The sequence below is a fragment of the Phaethon lepturus genome, unplaced genomic scaffold (genome assembly GCF_000687285.1).
Source record: "Phaethon lepturus isolate BGI_N335 unplaced genomic scaffold, ASM68728v1 scaffold38578, whole genome shotgun sequence".
Classification (NCBI taxonomy): domain Eukaryota; kingdom Metazoa; phylum Chordata; class Aves; order Phaethontiformes; family Phaethontidae; genus Phaethon; species Phaethon lepturus.
In genome coordinates this window covers 5,054-21,575 of record NW_010559123.1, presented here as the reverse complement: position 1 = coordinate 21,575, position 16,522 = coordinate 5,054, and the positions used below count along the sequence as shown (strand labels likewise).

Below are 16,522 nucleotides of genomic sequence, written 5' to 3'. Positions count from 1 at the left end.
CCGGCCCCAAGCGGGCCTCGCTGGGCAGGGCTGGCGGCGTTTGATGTCCCGCTGTCGTCTGCCGTCCTAAAGCTCCCGCCGCTGCCGCTGCTACTGCAGCGTGTTTCGTGGCCGCTCGCCCCTTGCGCAGCCCTTCAACTTGGAAACAACCGGGCTTCGCGCGCTCACCCGGCTGCTTTTGTCACCAGGTTACCTCTGGACCCGCCGCCCCGCTAGCTCCGAGCACCGCAGCCTGGCTTTAATCCCCCTTCTCCAGCTGCCTCTGATGCCTGTAAGGGCAGCAGCACTCGTACTGCTCCGGTTCTGGTTCCCGGCTGCCGGAGCCGCTCCCGCCCGCAGTTAGCGTCGCTGGCGCTTTGCCATTTGGACATGACGTTCTGAGCGCTGTTAAGGTATTTCTGACAGACCTGCAGCCTTGGATATGGTTCCTGGATCTACCTTCTGTGTATAAAAAGAAAAATCAAACTGAGAAATAAGGGCTATTCCAGTTACATCAGCCCCAGCTGCAGACAGGGGTTGATATAGCACCCCTACCAGCTGGACTGAAATGTAGCACTGCCATGAACTGTGCCCTCAACTTCAGGTGAGATCAACTTAGCCAGAATTGGCGGCAAGATCTTTTCAGATCTTTGCCTGTCATGCTTTTCTGACTGGCTGTCTTTTACGTTTACATGATCAACTAACGTGTTTGTTCAGTTGTGCATTTGTATAACTGTATTTGCACTTATGTTGAGTCTGCTGAGAGAAAAATCTTTCTGCCTGTATGCAGCAATTATAGTTAAGCTGTTCAAGTAGACATCCCTATGTCTTAGGACGGATTTGAGATTTTTTTTCAGGACAGGATTCTCGTCTGACTTTTGCTCGAGGGTAATAACTCGCCTGTCTGTCCTGCTCCCTTCTTCAGATACGCGAGAAATATTTGTAGAGAAGCAGCATGGAAGAGGAGGAATTTATTTTAATCCAAAGAGTAGATGTAATTTTCTAGTGAAAATGAGCAAATGCTGTAAATATTTTTTAGATGCTACATGGAGATTTAGGATGCTGAACAGAAAGATTATACAGATATTAAAAGTGCAAGAAGGAAAATCGAGGCACAAAAGTTACCTTTCTTGGTGTTTGAAGTTAACAGACTTGGTTGTATTTAATGGTATACTGGCAGATTACACGAAGTTCTCCCACTCCCACCAGTAATAACATCCCACAGCTTGTAAAACCACATTTTGCTTTGTAGCAAGTTTCAGTATTCTGAAAACTATGCTGCTTATGTCCACGTTTCAGTTCAATCCATATGAGGACGGCAGTGTTACAGTACCACGTTTTTGGGCAAACCATCAGTGATGATAAGCCTCGGGGTTGCATTACATAAATAAGCTCATGCACAGCCCACCCCCTGGGAGATCTGGGTGAGTACAGCACAGCCATACTGCAAAAACACTATGATGCAGGGATTTTGGGGCTGGGGGCAGCCTCATCCACTAAACCTGTATTGTATGGTGCAGTAGTGCATGACTGTACCAGCTCAGACTTGAAACTACTTTCTACACATACTTGCATAGTTCTACACTTAACTAAAACTTTTTTTCTCTCTTTGAGAGACTTTTCTTATTTATGTCTGGGCAAAGTCTTAGTTGTAGCATTCTTACTTTCCAGGGTACTGAACCACTAAACTGATGTGTTTGTAGGAGTCTAATATCTGGTTTAATGGGATTATTTCTCTCTAGAAAAGTGATCTAAGCAGTAGATTATTATCTAAAGCGAGACAGTTTCTCTTCTGACACCATCTTGCGTGGGGTCTGACAGGGAAGGTGCCCACCAAGCGGGGGACTCTGGTGGGACACCACCAGATCTGAGGTTCTGCTCTGAGACTGGACCATGAACTGCTCAAAACATAAAACCACAGATCTAGACAAAACTTCTGAGGCTCTCAGATGTATGTACATACTTGTTTTAGGAACTAGGCAAATCCTGGCTATGTGATTTCCTTTTGGAGAATTTAGCTGTTGCATTGCTATTATGCAAGTTTTCTTTTTCAGTCTTTCTGACTTCAGAATATCCTCAAAGACACAGGGGAACCTTCAAGAGGTTAATTGTTTTCTTCTGTCAAATCTGTAGAACCTTGTAAATTAAACTGGTTGAACAGCAATTATTAGTCATCATTGCTGTAGGAAATTGTTTTTTACTGTATGCTGTAAAACCAATGAAATAAGCATTCTAATCACTTTTACAATGTTTATCAAATCGGTCCAGTAGAGCCTTCCATATGCTGCCTGGGATTGTTTGGTGCTTGCTTATTAGAGCCTGGATGGCAGCCTTCGTCTGAAAGAGAAGAGAAAGTTGCCTTTACAGACCTGCTTATGCAAGGAAGAACAGTATAATCACTGGCGTCTTCTCAGAGGTTCAAGAGGTATTGGGAAATTCACACATAAGATCTACTTTAAGAAAAAAAGTTGTCTTCTATATTAGCTAGTCATCCTAACAACACTCTCCTTGGAAAGGAGAGAAATAAAAACATTGATTGCAGTTTGGATAGGCTCAAATTATTGACATTTATCAAACCTGGTCATTACTAAGTCAAAATAATCCTTTAACACATGCAAACATTAAGTTTGTGTAATCTCTATCCCTGAAGGTTTTCATAAAGAGCACTGGATAAAGCCTGACTAACCTCTTCTGATCTCATAGCTGACCTTGCTGGGACGAGGAATTCAGAGTAGGGACTTCTGTCTGTCCTTCCCAACATTAATACTGCCATAATTGTGTCATATTTAGCGTGCACATAATAAGAGAATTCATATCTAAATTCTGTTCATTTTTACTCTACAGGAGATTCAAATGCAAGTTTGTGAAGAGAATGCATAAAATATTATGTATATCTACTAGGGATAAGAAGTAACATCTCTTAGTTTTTCCTCATGTATTTAAACTTGAAATAATGGTAGCTACATACTCCGGTGGTGTAGCCCAGACTGATGGTAGAATATCATTGGGAATATACAAAAAGAGTGGACAAACCTTTCCTGACAGATTCATGTCCCAACTCTTTTTCCAGGGCAGGATCAGATAGAGGTCAGCCAAGCTCATCTCAAACCCCATTTAAGTTGGTGGGGCTTTTTTAACTAATACAAGCCACAGAAGACCTACCTGTACTCCCACTGAAGTGGGAGGTCAAAGGCTTGACTTCATAAAGCAAATATCATGGGAAATTTCAATTTCAGTTTTGCAGGTACATAAAATACTGTTCCCCCAAAATCCAAGAATATGGATAACCATAAGGGCAGTCTTAACACGAATAATACTGCTTCCAGCCTCCTAAACCTGCTAAGACCAAACTCCAGAGCTTGCTGCGGCAGTTCACTCATAACAGACCAAACCTGCCTTTCTGGTTTCACTGCTGTGAAGCCCAGAACAATCTGCAGTAGATCTTCAAAACAAAACAAACAAACAGAGAAAAGCAAGCCTTCTTGCATCTTTTTGGGGGCAGCAGGGTGTTTTTTACACCAGTAGTTCCTAACAAATGTTTTGATCTGTGTATTCCTAGGCCATAGTGGATTATTTTTGCATAAAGCCCTCCTTTCGTCTTCTATGAAAATTTTTTAAAAGTGCGTTTTCTGTATAGATTAGTATTTTGAAAAATGCCTAAACCCTGGATCTATCAACATTCTTATGCTTCTGGGCACCACTGATTTCACCAAGCTGTAGGTACTCAAAATATTTTTATATTTGGGATGGAAATAACTTTTTTAACATTTTCCTTTTGACAATGAGACTGAAGCTCTTGTGGAACTTTGTTTCTAGAGACCTATGTTACCTAGAGAGGTTTTTCAAAGGTAGTTCTTATATATGAAATTTATTTTCCTAGTTACTAAAAACTGAACTTAAAACATATTTTACATAATTTCCATTTTCAAAGTTATCTAAGGCATGGGAGAAACAAAGTTAGCATCCCAAGAAGACAGAGCTCACACATTCTGAAAAGATGAGGGCATCCCAATCAACTATTACTATGTCAGTACATACTTGTAGGTATCTGTACATTAAATAATCCTGGAACTCATCTGCCCATTGCTTTAACAAGCTAGTAAAAGTGTATTTGTCTTTATTCAAGCATACAAAAAATTACTTTCAAGTGCACATATAATAGAGGGCAATGTGTGTAGTTCAGTATTGCAAGGAGAGCTAACTTACCTTTTCAACTAATTCCTCTGTAGTTATATTTGGATCATAAGGGATTGGCTCCCCAATGTATGTGCGGAATTTAACTGGAAGTCCTCCATATGGAGGAGTAAATGGCAATCGAGTACTTTCGTACAACTGTCTGAAAAATCCTGAAATAGTTTCAGGGAGGGAAAAGTGAGATTATAGTCACAGAAAACAAAATCCACACTTGAAATCTGATTAATATGGAAGACTTCTTAAAAACGCATGCATTATCTGACAGTCAAGAAGAAATTACAGTATTTAGGTAACTGTCCACCAAAACAAAGCTCGATAGACTTAATAGATCACTGAAATAAGACTGCATTAAAGAACCAAATCACGCAGCACAAACCAGTTATACACAAGCTATTTCCGTATCTGAGATACCCCTGACCAATAGCAAGTGTGTTAGAGAATCCAAAGTAAGCAGAAGTCTGAAGAGGAAAATCTAAGAGAAAAGTGGGAGAAATCTGAGAGAAAAGTGGAGAAAACATTCCAAATACTTAAAATATATTTTAAAGTTCTTACTTCTTTCTTTAAACATCCTATATCCTTCCCGGACATTTTGAGTATACATTGGAATGATGGGCTAAGGAATCACAAAAAACCAAAAAGGTAAAAATGTTATACCAAGTTTAAATTTAAGTTTTAGTGCCTGTTAATGCAGCAAAGAAAAACACTTGAGTACAGAGGATAATTATCAGTCAGCTAGGTAGCAAACAAGGAATCTTGTTATAAAAAAATGAACTCCAGAATAGAAATCAAATTCTATTTCTCAGCTCCCATGAACATTGCTGTTTCAAAGTCACCATCTGTAAGGAAAATGACTGACATTTTATTAGAGGTTTATACCTTTCATTTTGAATGTACATTATAAAAGTTAACTGAGATTCTAAAAAAAAATAGCTTGTGCATTAAATATTTATTGCAGTATTGCTGACTGAAACATAAAATGAAGTTTCTGCATTTTCTCTGTCTAAAGCTTACATCGTGTGTGATGAATGGGAAAGTATTCAGTTTGTGAGGTCTTGCAGAAAGCAAGTAGACATTCACGTTTGGCTCATCTCATCTTCTGAAAGTAAGGTCTCACTGAAACAGTAATGTTTGGATAATACCCCACTGGAAAAAACTTCTGCAGTTCCCTTGAACAAATAAGGCAATTGTATGTCCTCACTGACCTGGACTACACACCTTCTGGAGGGCAGATCCTTAAGCAGTTACAGGACAAGTTCACTTCATTATTGTGACTGAAAAAAAAGTTACTTGAGATACCTGAACTTAAAACAGTCATGTCTTATAGCCTGAGGTAAGATTATATAGTTTGTAGACAAACTGACAGTGGTTGTATCCATACATACAGTGACTTCTTTCCCCTCTATTGTCCCTTTTAATTTTTTAATTAAAATTTTAAAACTGTATTTTGAGCTTGTTGTTGGAATTAGTTTTTGAGAAGGTAATGAAAGAACACTTTTCTGCTGTTAAGAATAACTACCAAAGGACAAGAAAAAAACAATCAAGAAAAAGACCTAACTAGAGCCTAACAAAGAACTCAAAGTGATGGAAACCATTTAAAGAAAAAAAAACCCTGACAGATCACAAAAATATGAAACACACATAAAAGTGTAATAGTAAACCCTTCAGAATGAGAAACTATGGGAAGTTATTAGAAATAAACCCTTAAAAAATAATCAGTAACATCTTTTAAAAGCTTTTAACTACTGGACACTGAAAATACCACACAGCTTCAGCTATTGATCAAATACTTTATGTCTAACATATAAAATGTTTGAAACCCACCTATCATATAGATAAAACACTTCAAATTTTAGGAATACTGCAAGAGAAACATGTCTTAGGCTATAAGGAAATCTGGCAACTAAGTTACTCACATACAATGATCAGCCAATGAAGAACAGAGTCAGTAGCAGCATTTGGTCCCTAAGCTGATGAAAAATGGGCACACACATAGAATCAGAGGATAGTTTGGGTTGGATGTGACTTTTAAAGGTCACCTAGCCCAACTTCCCTGCAGTGAGCAGGGACATCTTCAACTAGATCAGGTTGCTCAGAGCCCCATCCAACCTGATCTTGAATGTTTCCAGGGATGGGGCACCTGCCACCTCTCTGGGCAACCTGGGCCAGTGTTTCACCACCTTCACTGTGAAAAATTTCTTCTTTATCTCTAGTTGAAATCTACACTCTTTTATTTTAAAGACGTTACCCCTTGTCCTATTGCAGCAGGCCTTGCTAAAAAGTCTTAAAATCTTGTGACTGTAAAGCAGCATGATGAGATCTGCAGAAACCCCAGATTTAGATTTGCTCTGCTGGAACTGAACACGATCACACCCAGCCAGCTTGAAAATCACAGAATCACAGGATGGTTGAGGTTGGAAGGAACCTCTGGAGATCATCTAGTCCAAAGTCTTTGCACATGCATAAGGATTTTATAAACCCTAGTCCCTGTATATCTTCTACCTAACGAGATTTGAACCATTGAACAGAGTCAGTAGCAGCATTTGGTCCCTAAGCTGATGAAAAATGGGCACACACATAGAATCAGAGGATAGTTTGGGTTGGATGTGACTTTTAAAGGTCACCTAGCCCAACTTCCCTGCAGTGAGCAGGGACATCTTCAACTAGATCAGGTTGCTCAGAGCCCCATCCAACCTGATCTTGAATGTTTCCAGGGATGGGGCACCTGCCACCTCTCTGGGCAACCTGGGCCAGTGTTTCACCACCTTCACTGTGAAAAATTTCTTCTTTATCTCTAGTTGAAATCTACACTCTTTTATTTTAAAGACGTTACCCCTTGTCCTATTGCAGCAGGCCTTGCTAAAAAGTCTTAAAATCTTGTGACTGTAAAGCAGCATGATGAGATCTGCAGAAACCCCAGATTTAGATTTGCTCTGCTGGAACTGAACACGATCACACCCAGCCAGCTTGAAAATCACAGAATCACAGGATGGTTGAGGTTGGAAGGAACCTCTGGAGATCATCTAGTCCAAAGTCTTTGCACATGCATAAGGATTTTATAAACCCTAGTCCCTGTATATCTTCTACCTAACGAGATTTGAACCATTTTTTTTGGCATAGATAAAATGCAGGGATCTTCAGAAACGATGACTCCTCCCCATTAGCCTATCAAACTCCAGCCATAGGCCGAGGGTATTTCTGAAGCTCAGGGCCCTGGCATACATGAATTCAGCTGAGACAAATATACGTTCTGGAAGTCCATTGAGTCTTAACATTAAAGAATAACAGTCTCCTTCTCTGACCAGAGAAGTTATACAAGATGAAGTGGAATCTGAATGTGGAAACGTGCAGGCAAGGACTGAGGCTGAAACTATGTTCGTTGTTTGCTTTTCTTCAACTTTTTCAGTGGAAGAACTGTTGAACTTCCATGAGATTATAAGAATAAGTCTATTCATATATAAAGTTCTTTTTGTCTCGATATCCCCATTCAGGTCATCTGTGGCAGGTTATGAACCACCATGTAGTCATTTTGAATACTGTAAAGCGTGTGTGGTTCTTTGGTTGATGGCTACACTGTATGCAGATAAATTTTTAAAAAGGCACTTATAGTCCTCTCTTGCCTTCATCCAGCATCAGTATTAGCAAAACATATATGAATTGCTACATTATAGAGCAAATTCTGATAGTTTAGATGAGTCTTCAGTCAACCTACAAGACTGGTTTGGCCAGTATTGAAAAGGATGCAGTAAGAGCAAACAGAAACAAGAAAGCTCCAAATTTGTCCAAAGATGTAATCCAGTTACTAGTATGGGCCTAACTTTATATAAGAAATAGTATCTAAGGTTAATATTGCCCCCTCTACTGGTAAAGGCACAGCACTTGATTTTTTTAACTTTAGTTATCTAAAGTGTGTCTGATGACAGATTTCCAGAGAAATATCAAAGATGCCTAAAATTCAGTGGAGCCTGCAAGCTAATTACAGTGATGGGATCCAGTCAGACTTCCTGATCACGAAAAAAACAAAAACCAAAAAGCAACTGAATGAGTGCAATAAGAAGTGATAGAAGAGCCAGCAGCATTGTAAAGGTGAGCTCAGGCTAGTAGGTGTCAAAGGAGAAAATACTCTCTTCCCTCTGGGTAACGGATAATCCTACGTAGTGTCTGTTTTACCCAACATGCTATACAAAATGACCACAAGAACCTTTCACGCTGCAAGAACCTTATCCTTATGAATATCCTCATTATCCTTAATGAATACACAATTCATTAAATTTAAAAAAACACAAACCCTGTCAATAGAAGGTGCTAGTGATTTTAGGTGCTACTATTCAGCTATTTCCATATGGTTCTAAATTATGGAAAACTGGAAGGATTAAGAGGATTACTAGCAAGGATTTTTGTGATGTGTTTTGATTAGGGTGGCACTCTATATTAAGAGCAATCCGATTTCTTTAATTTTTATTTTTAAAAAACATTGTAGAATTATATTATAAGGATATATAATATATATATATTTCACTCCAAGTGAAGTGAAAACATCTGGCAAAAGATTGTTCAAATGTTTGAAGTAGGTTGAAAGGCAGATATGAAAGCAAACTTACTAGAAATCACTCAAGTTGTTAAAGTGACACCTCTTTCTAACTGTTAAGAGTATATTATTAAATTAATACGTAAGAGGAAAGACTATAAGGGAATTCAAAATGCCCATATGAATTTGACTGGGTTTATCCTATTCACATTCTGATATTTTCCTAGTAGGGGTGGTGTACAGGCCCACACGATACACAAAATATTGTGACTAACATTTAGCAGCCCACACTTTTGAGAAAAAGGACAGGAGAGGAAACAGGAGCACATAAAACATGACTTTAAAAAGGCTACATAACAAGACAAAGAGGTAGAAATAGGATTCCCAGCCTAAAATTACTTTATCCATTGGGTAAATTCCCCTAAATTTATTCTAGTGTTATGTCCCCACAAGACTTCAGAGACAAATAAAGTTATGAAGAAATATTAACCTGAAGCATGCATTTTGCAACCTTAGGTACTTTGTAGTAGGAGCTTTAGCACAAGAGACCAAAGCAAAGTTTGAGAAGCAAAAAACTGAAAAAGAGAAAAAACACACACAAAACACGCACAAAAAACCTGAAAGGGATGGCAAGAAATTGAAGTTTCATGGGTAGAACGCAATTCCCTGTACAGATTCTACTATATAGACAGAAAAGGATTGTGTTTATGTGGAAGGCCAAAGAAGAGCACTGCAATTGATGATATAGTCATAAGAATGTAAAGAAAAATTACATTGGCACAATTCATGAGAAAGAAGCAGAAAGCTCATGGAAGAACAGATGGAGCCTGGATGTGTACCGGTATTGTCAGACACAAAGAGCGCTAGGTATGCTCAGTCTAAATTAAGACAGAAAATTCATCTGTAGTGGTGGTGATGATAAATGGCAGGTGGGAAGAAGCAGCATTGCTGCTCTTTCAGCTCTATGCCATCCCAAATAAAATTATTTCCCAGAGACTATATCAGTGAAACAGTCTTACATGTGGAAGAAGTCAGAGCCAGTGGTAGAAGTTTGTATTTGTAGATCATCATCCATATGTAAAATATGACTGAAACTATGGCCATGTGTACATTAGTGGAGTGCAAACCGATGAAAGCACATCTCTAGAGGATGCTGAGGATCTGACATTGACACTGAACACTCATCAGTGCTCTGTTTTTAAGTAGAACTAATTCTTGTCTGGTACCATTGACTGAATGCCCATTTGCAACTGCAGAGTATTAGGTCCCAATTCTGGTTTAGTTTCAGCCAAAAGGAATGCAGCCCAGGTATTCTAACACGTTCCATGATGTGAATTAAAGCATGGTATGTGAGGGAGGTGGAAAAATCACTTCAAAAGCACACAGGATTCAAACTCAGACACTGATGTAGACACGCCTTGCGTTAGTTGAGGCAATCCTTCACAAACATGAAGAAAAGTAAGGGTAAGAACAAAATCCTGCACCGTCCCAGAATATATGAGAAGAAAGATAGATAAGGAGCCATAAGAAAATGGCTGGGTATGTAGAAGTGAGGTAAAGATACAAGTCTAGTAGGATGAGAAAAAAGAATAAAACCTTACAGCAATATGGGGAAGCACCACAGTGAAGATTCCTGAAATACAATCAAGACAAGAAACTGGATGCCTGCATGATGGAACTGTAAGCATGGAACTGTAGAGATGGACGCCTTGCAACGGTCGAGAAAAAGCTATAAAGTTCCACAAAACCCTTGCTCCCTATGGATTAATGTGCTTGAGGAAAGTGGTGGGAAAAGCAAAAGAAGTCTTTACTCCTGAACCTTTTCTTCTGTCTGGAAGATTTTCCAACAAACACTCCTAAGCTGCATTTTATATTGAAGCACGTATGCAATAAGCAGAGTGGAATTGGTAACATATAATACTCACCACTTTTGCATCTAGAGCCACCTGAGCAAAGCCTTTTCGATTTCCCCACACGAGTTGATAACTTTCATCACTGAATAGTGCTTCTCTAACTCCACCTGGTGAGATGGACACCAAGTGTCCATTCTTCAGTGCCATGAGACACTCTTCCCTTGTACCTGGCATAACACCCGTCACGTCGAGTAATAATTGCAGTCCTGCAATGAATAAGTAGCAAAGATATCACAAATACTGCTTGCATGTAGGAACAAGATTACAGCTAAATGAAAATCTAATAGATATATATTTAAACTAGGGCAAATTTATACGAAGGAAGTAAAACCTGTACAGAGTACGTATCAGCAAAATAACAAATACGTGACAATGTTTTTGCTCAAATGTTATGAAGATGAACCAGCTTATCAGGAGCATCTCAATAAACTAATGCCTCCACATGCTATTTTCTATAATTATCAAAACACCAGCCATGCAACTGAAATTTGTGTATCATATCATATCATATCAAAATAAACATCTGTGCCTCCCTCCTCCTTTTTAAATATTTTAATACAGAAAAAAATACAAATTTTTGGTACAGTAAAGATTACTACAAAAACAAATACCTGACAAGCAACTATTTTTAGCGTTCTTTTAAAATGTGATGTTTAACATTTTAAATGCTGAGGTTCTGAGTTGTTAAATTGAGTATTTTGTGGTTAAATTGCAAACTACATGGATCAAATCGGACTGCTGTACAACTCATAAGATGCATGAATGGCAGAAGTAAGCAGGGCAGTTTCAGCACTGCATGAACACTTCAATGAATCTCCTTCCTTTGTTTCCGTAACTGGGAATTCTCCAAAAGATAGATTGAGAACCACAGAAGCACTCTATGCTTTCTTGTAATATCTTCACATTTTAAATCTATGGGTTTGGAACTCCCATAGAGAGCTTTGGCAAATGAGTTTCCCCAGTCTTCAAATTCACTGTCCCAGCAGCATGATTTGAACAGAGATTGTCTATATTAATAAATGTAAACAACTATGGACTGCCTGAATTGGTGTCTAGCACTACAACTTTGACAAAGGTCTGCAACAAAAGCTTTGTGGAAAACATCTTGTAACTGAATTGTATTTAATCTTATTCAAGGCATTGTGTTTGATAGATTTTTCTGTCAGACGGATGTTGACTTTGTTTAATCCCTTCGTGAACTGTCATGTATTCCTGTTTTATCCTGCAGCCATGGATGCCATATCCTCATAAAGTGAATAGGTACTTCCTTTGCCTGGCTTTAAAACTTTTGCCTGTTAAGAATTGTGATGTATCACATGAACACATTATCACTTCTTATTCACCTCTTCCAGGTCACACAGAAGTTTATATCCCGCAGTCATGCAAGACTTCTGTCCTATGTACTGGCTCTTCAAAGGAAGCCATGCTAGTGTGCCTCTGATTATCCTTGTCCTTTTTTGTATCTTCATTACTTTGCAGCTTTTCCGTGATGGGGAGACCAGAATTCCACACAGTACTCAAGATGTGGGCACTCTATGCATTTTGAGAACATAATGGTATTTTCTATTTCTTCTTTTTTCATGATAAGCCTAACATTCTGTTTGCCTTTTGGCGATTGCTGAGACTTAAGCTGACCTATTCCTAAAGTTATCTAGAAAATTTAAAGCCTAATTACATGTTTATGTGTTTAGACTTGTTTTTCTTTCCTTCTGCACTGCATTATAACTAATACTGGATTTCATCTGCCATTTAATCAGACAGTGATTCAGTATTGGTAGATAATCGTGCTCTCTGTGTGGGCTTTTACTGCCTTGAAAAAAATGGCCAGTATGAAGCTTTGTCACCTCACTGCTGATCTAGATTATAATTATTTTGAACAATATAGGTGCCAGCACTGATCTTCATTGGTGTACCTGGTGAATTCTGCTTCTCTGTGAAATGAATTATTTCTACTCTTTGTTTCCTACCTTTTAACCAGTTATTCATTCACAAGAAGACTTCTCCCATAACTGTAATTAATCCAACAGACTGAGGTTCAGCATATGCTCATGAGCATTCTTTAAAGAGCCAATCTGTGAAGTGTAACATTTCTTTGCAAAAAAGCAGGTAAGTATGGTAGAGCAAGAGGTTGGGGAGAATTTTCACTCAGTCTATTACTTTCAGACATGTTTTCTACTAATGCAGCAAATGAGGAAGCCTAATCTCTGTTATTTGTGGTCTTTTTTACCAGATGCCTTTTTGGTAGCCTTTTTATAGGTTGACACCATATTTGCCACCTTCTGTTCCTCTAGCATGAACATAATTCAAACAATATATTATGAACACGTCAATAGTCCAGAAGAGGCACAGCTGAGAGTGTTTCTTAGTCCTGACAATAGTTTACTATACATTTGTAATAAAAATCCGTGCTACAAACACTTCAATTTGTAACAGTACCCTCTCATTTATCCCTTAAAAAAAAAAAGTCTCCTTTGCAACATTCTGCTAAGCTTTATATTCCTTTAGGGGTCCTCTTAAAAACCAATCATCTTTTGGTAACTTCATGCTTCTGACATGTTTAGTACTACACAGTATTTACTAAGTATGCCTTTAGCAAATTATTCCTCACCATCCTTCTAGGAGCGCCTTAATATGTTCTTGTATCAAACTTGCTTGGGTTTATGCTCTTTGTTTTCAGTGTTTGAACACAACTTCCTTTTATGAAGAATGTCCTTCAACTTTTAAATAGCTTCCTTTACTCTTTAGTATTATAATAATTTTTAATAAGTGTTATAAAGGTGCCTTTAAATAATCTCCCTGCTATTCCTTCTGGATGCTCCTTCTTTATGCCTTGCATTTCTAAAAATGAATGAAGTTTGCTTTTCTATATCTTCTCCTTTTGACAGTGGAATTACTGATTTCTCTCTCAGTCTACAATGTGTTGTGGTGGTCAGTATTACAGAGCTTTCTTCAACAGTAAAATCTTCAAATAAGTTTTGTGCCCTACTCCAGGCTTTGATCAAAAGACAGATTTGATGTCATACCCCACTGCAATGGCCACTCAGTGTAAAGGGCAAATAGGTAATTGATATCCTACCATTTATTGGGCTCTTCGGCACTCACAGTCCATTGCTGACTGGACAGCATTAGGTCAATAATATAGTCCTATCCTACACTTTCTACTGAGGCATACTTTTCATCCCAACAGGATTATATAATGTCTATTTGTTGGTTTTGGGGGGTCTACCAGCGTTTTTATAACCTTTCACTTAAAAGACAGGACCTTGTTTGCCCTTCTGCATCTACTAGCTGTTAGTTTGAAAGTCTAAAAGCAGTATTGTAGTTTACAAGCTCTCTTGAAAGCGTAATAAATGTAAATTTCATCAAAACCACCAACAAGTTGAGTGAATCCAGGATGCTTAAATACAAGAGAACATGCTCTTACCTGGTAAACGAAAGACGAAATGATCAGCTACTGACAGACAAAGTCTTTTCTTCCAGAGAAACAGCCTAGACAAAAAGTAAAGGTAGTCTATAGGAATAGCTCCATGGTAATACACAAGAATGCCTGGTCCTTCTGGTAGGTTTTCCACACCATGAAGCTCATAACCTGTTTGGGATGGAAAGCAATACACTGACAATGATACACTGACAGCTGTAAATCATCTGGCAATTTAAAGAAAACTGTTCACTGTACCTTGTTAAATGACTTTCAGAGAGTTGTGAAAGCCCCTGCAGTAGCTTTTAAAAGAATTAAGTTCTGGATGCAACCTGTGGTCAATAGCAAAGAGAAAGCCCCTCAAACACCACAGGTTGTCAGTGGACTAATTTGTCGGTCACTTTAATCATTAGATCAGACCTGAACCTGACATTTCCCCAGTGAGGGGACTATTAATTACTTCCCATTAGGAACTTTTCCCAGTCCAAAGTACAATAATGAAAAAAAAATTACTATACTGGTGTGAAACCGCTTCATTGGCAAAATGAGAAGCAAACAAACAGCCAGGATGCTTTTCTGAAATATGGAAGTACAAATCTCCATTCTGTGTCAGGCAGAATGAAAAGTTTGGGGTTTTATATAAAAAAAGTTTCTCTGGTTGAGATGTTTAAGCCCAAACAAGAATCTGTAAGAATCCCAAAGAGAGGTTCTTTCCACAAGAGTTAAATGTATTCACTTCATTGTGGAATGAATGTCCTCACAGACATGGACTTCTGTAAATCCCTCTCCTGGCTCTTCCTATGTTTGATTTAGGTTTTAGGTGGAGCCAGAGTAGGAGGCTAATGTATACAAAGGCTTGGGAAAGTCACAGCTTCTGCCAACTACGAGCTCTATTCCACCTTCTCTGCCTTCGTCTCCATCCCTGCTACAGCCCCTGTCATGAGCCATTCAGGGAGAAGGATGGGGATGGAGCAGGCAGAGTCCTAGGAAGAGATGGAGAAAGTTTCATACTGCAGAGTGTTCAAAGATCAAGGGAAAAAGCTGTGAGGAAGGATAGCAACATAGATAAAAACCTGATATTCTTCATCCTTAGGGCAGCAAAGTTAAGTCTTGCTGATAGCCTTAAACTACATCTGTGGGAAGAACAAGTGCCTAGCATGCAGCTGAGGATTTTCCTACGGAGCAGGGTGTGGTGAAATTTCATTACACTCAATCTGAAGGTTGAGTGTAATGAAACTGAAAAATCAGGTTACTTTTAAATTCTGCCACAGTACAAACTTAAATGTGGAATCTAATTATTTCTTTGTTCATACAGCTCTTTAAATTATTTTCAATTGTCATAACACAAAGTCGTTTTCACCAACTAAAAATACACTAATTGCATTTCCGACTAGTTGTTGTGTTTTGATCATTTATTAAATGGATTTTAAACAGCTACTAAGGTAAAACATAAAACACATCTCCCCTGCAGTTACATTACTAGAACTAACATTAACACTGTGCTTCACTCTGTTACCATATACACAGAACTACACCTGCCTTTCCACTGAAGAGAAATTTACCATATATAAAATAATTTCTGGCTTTCATTCTGCTTATTCTGTATTGCCATCAGTCTTTGAGGCAGAAACTTTTGGGTTAGATGCCATACAAAGTATAATAAATGTCATTTCTTTGCATACATTTGGAAGAAACTTTAAAATAAATAATTAAAACTTATGGGTATTTACTATGTATTGTAATTCAAAGCTTCAGACAAGTCATGTCATACTTACCATGCCATATTCTTGCATATATATCCCAAAAGCTTGCTATTGTTTTCCTTGCGCTATCCCAAACGTCACTCAAGGGATCTGCTTTTACCTCAACATTCCTCTGATACATTAAAAGCAAAATATTAGTAAGGTAAATGAAAAAGAGGATTGTTAAAGGAACTATAAAAAAAAATAATATTGCACTCATTGTCAGTGAGACGATGACCACATGAAAAAAGTATTTCTTCAGGTACTCCACAACAGTCCATTCTTCCAGAACGTAGGCAAGGCAGCTTAGGTCGGTCATTGGTGCCTGGCCTGAAGTGCAGGATTCTTCTCTACCTATCATGTTCTGCATGGAGGAGGAAAAAAAAAAAAAAAAGCTATAATTTCTGTAATCATGGAAGTTTATCAGTTTAGGAAAAAAGTTTTATGTAGATATACCTGATGCCTCTTTGGGTATAGCACAGAGTGAAACACGTCGTCTCTCTCTGTCATGCTAACATAGCTGCTGGCAATTGCCATCCACTACTGCCTGTAAAGAGTGATGATATTATCCTATGTATTTATGGATCTTTTTTATACAGCCAGATAATAGGGGCTGAAAGGACGAGGGCTGGAGTCCAAGGAAGCCTCAGGATCCATGCAACATAGAGCACATTCACTGTCAAAGCTGTTCATCAGGTGATTTCTCTCTGTAAGTATGGCTTACTTTCTAGAAGCTCAAAAGAGGGCAAGT

General features: G+C 38.5%; 1 protein-coding gene across 1 annotated transcript; it reads right to left on the bottom strand.

Moving 5' to 3' along the window:
* Positions 1–2,211: 2,211 nt before the first annotated feature.
* LOC104615362 (transmembrane protein 68-like) lies at positions 2,212–16,133 on the bottom strand. The gene is made up of 6 exons (XM_010293273.1): positions 15,805–16,133; positions 14,036–14,200; positions 10,624–10,817; positions 4,726–4,786; positions 4,186–4,325; positions 2,212–2,316 (listed from the first exon to the last, which is right to left on the bottom strand). The coding sequence occupies exons 1-6, from the start codon at positions 16,130–16,132 to the stop codon at positions 2,212–2,214; spliced, it is 993 nt and encodes a 330-aa protein (XP_010291575.1). The 5' UTR covers position 16,133.
* Between the last annotated feature and the right edge of the window lie 389 nt (positions 16,134–16,522).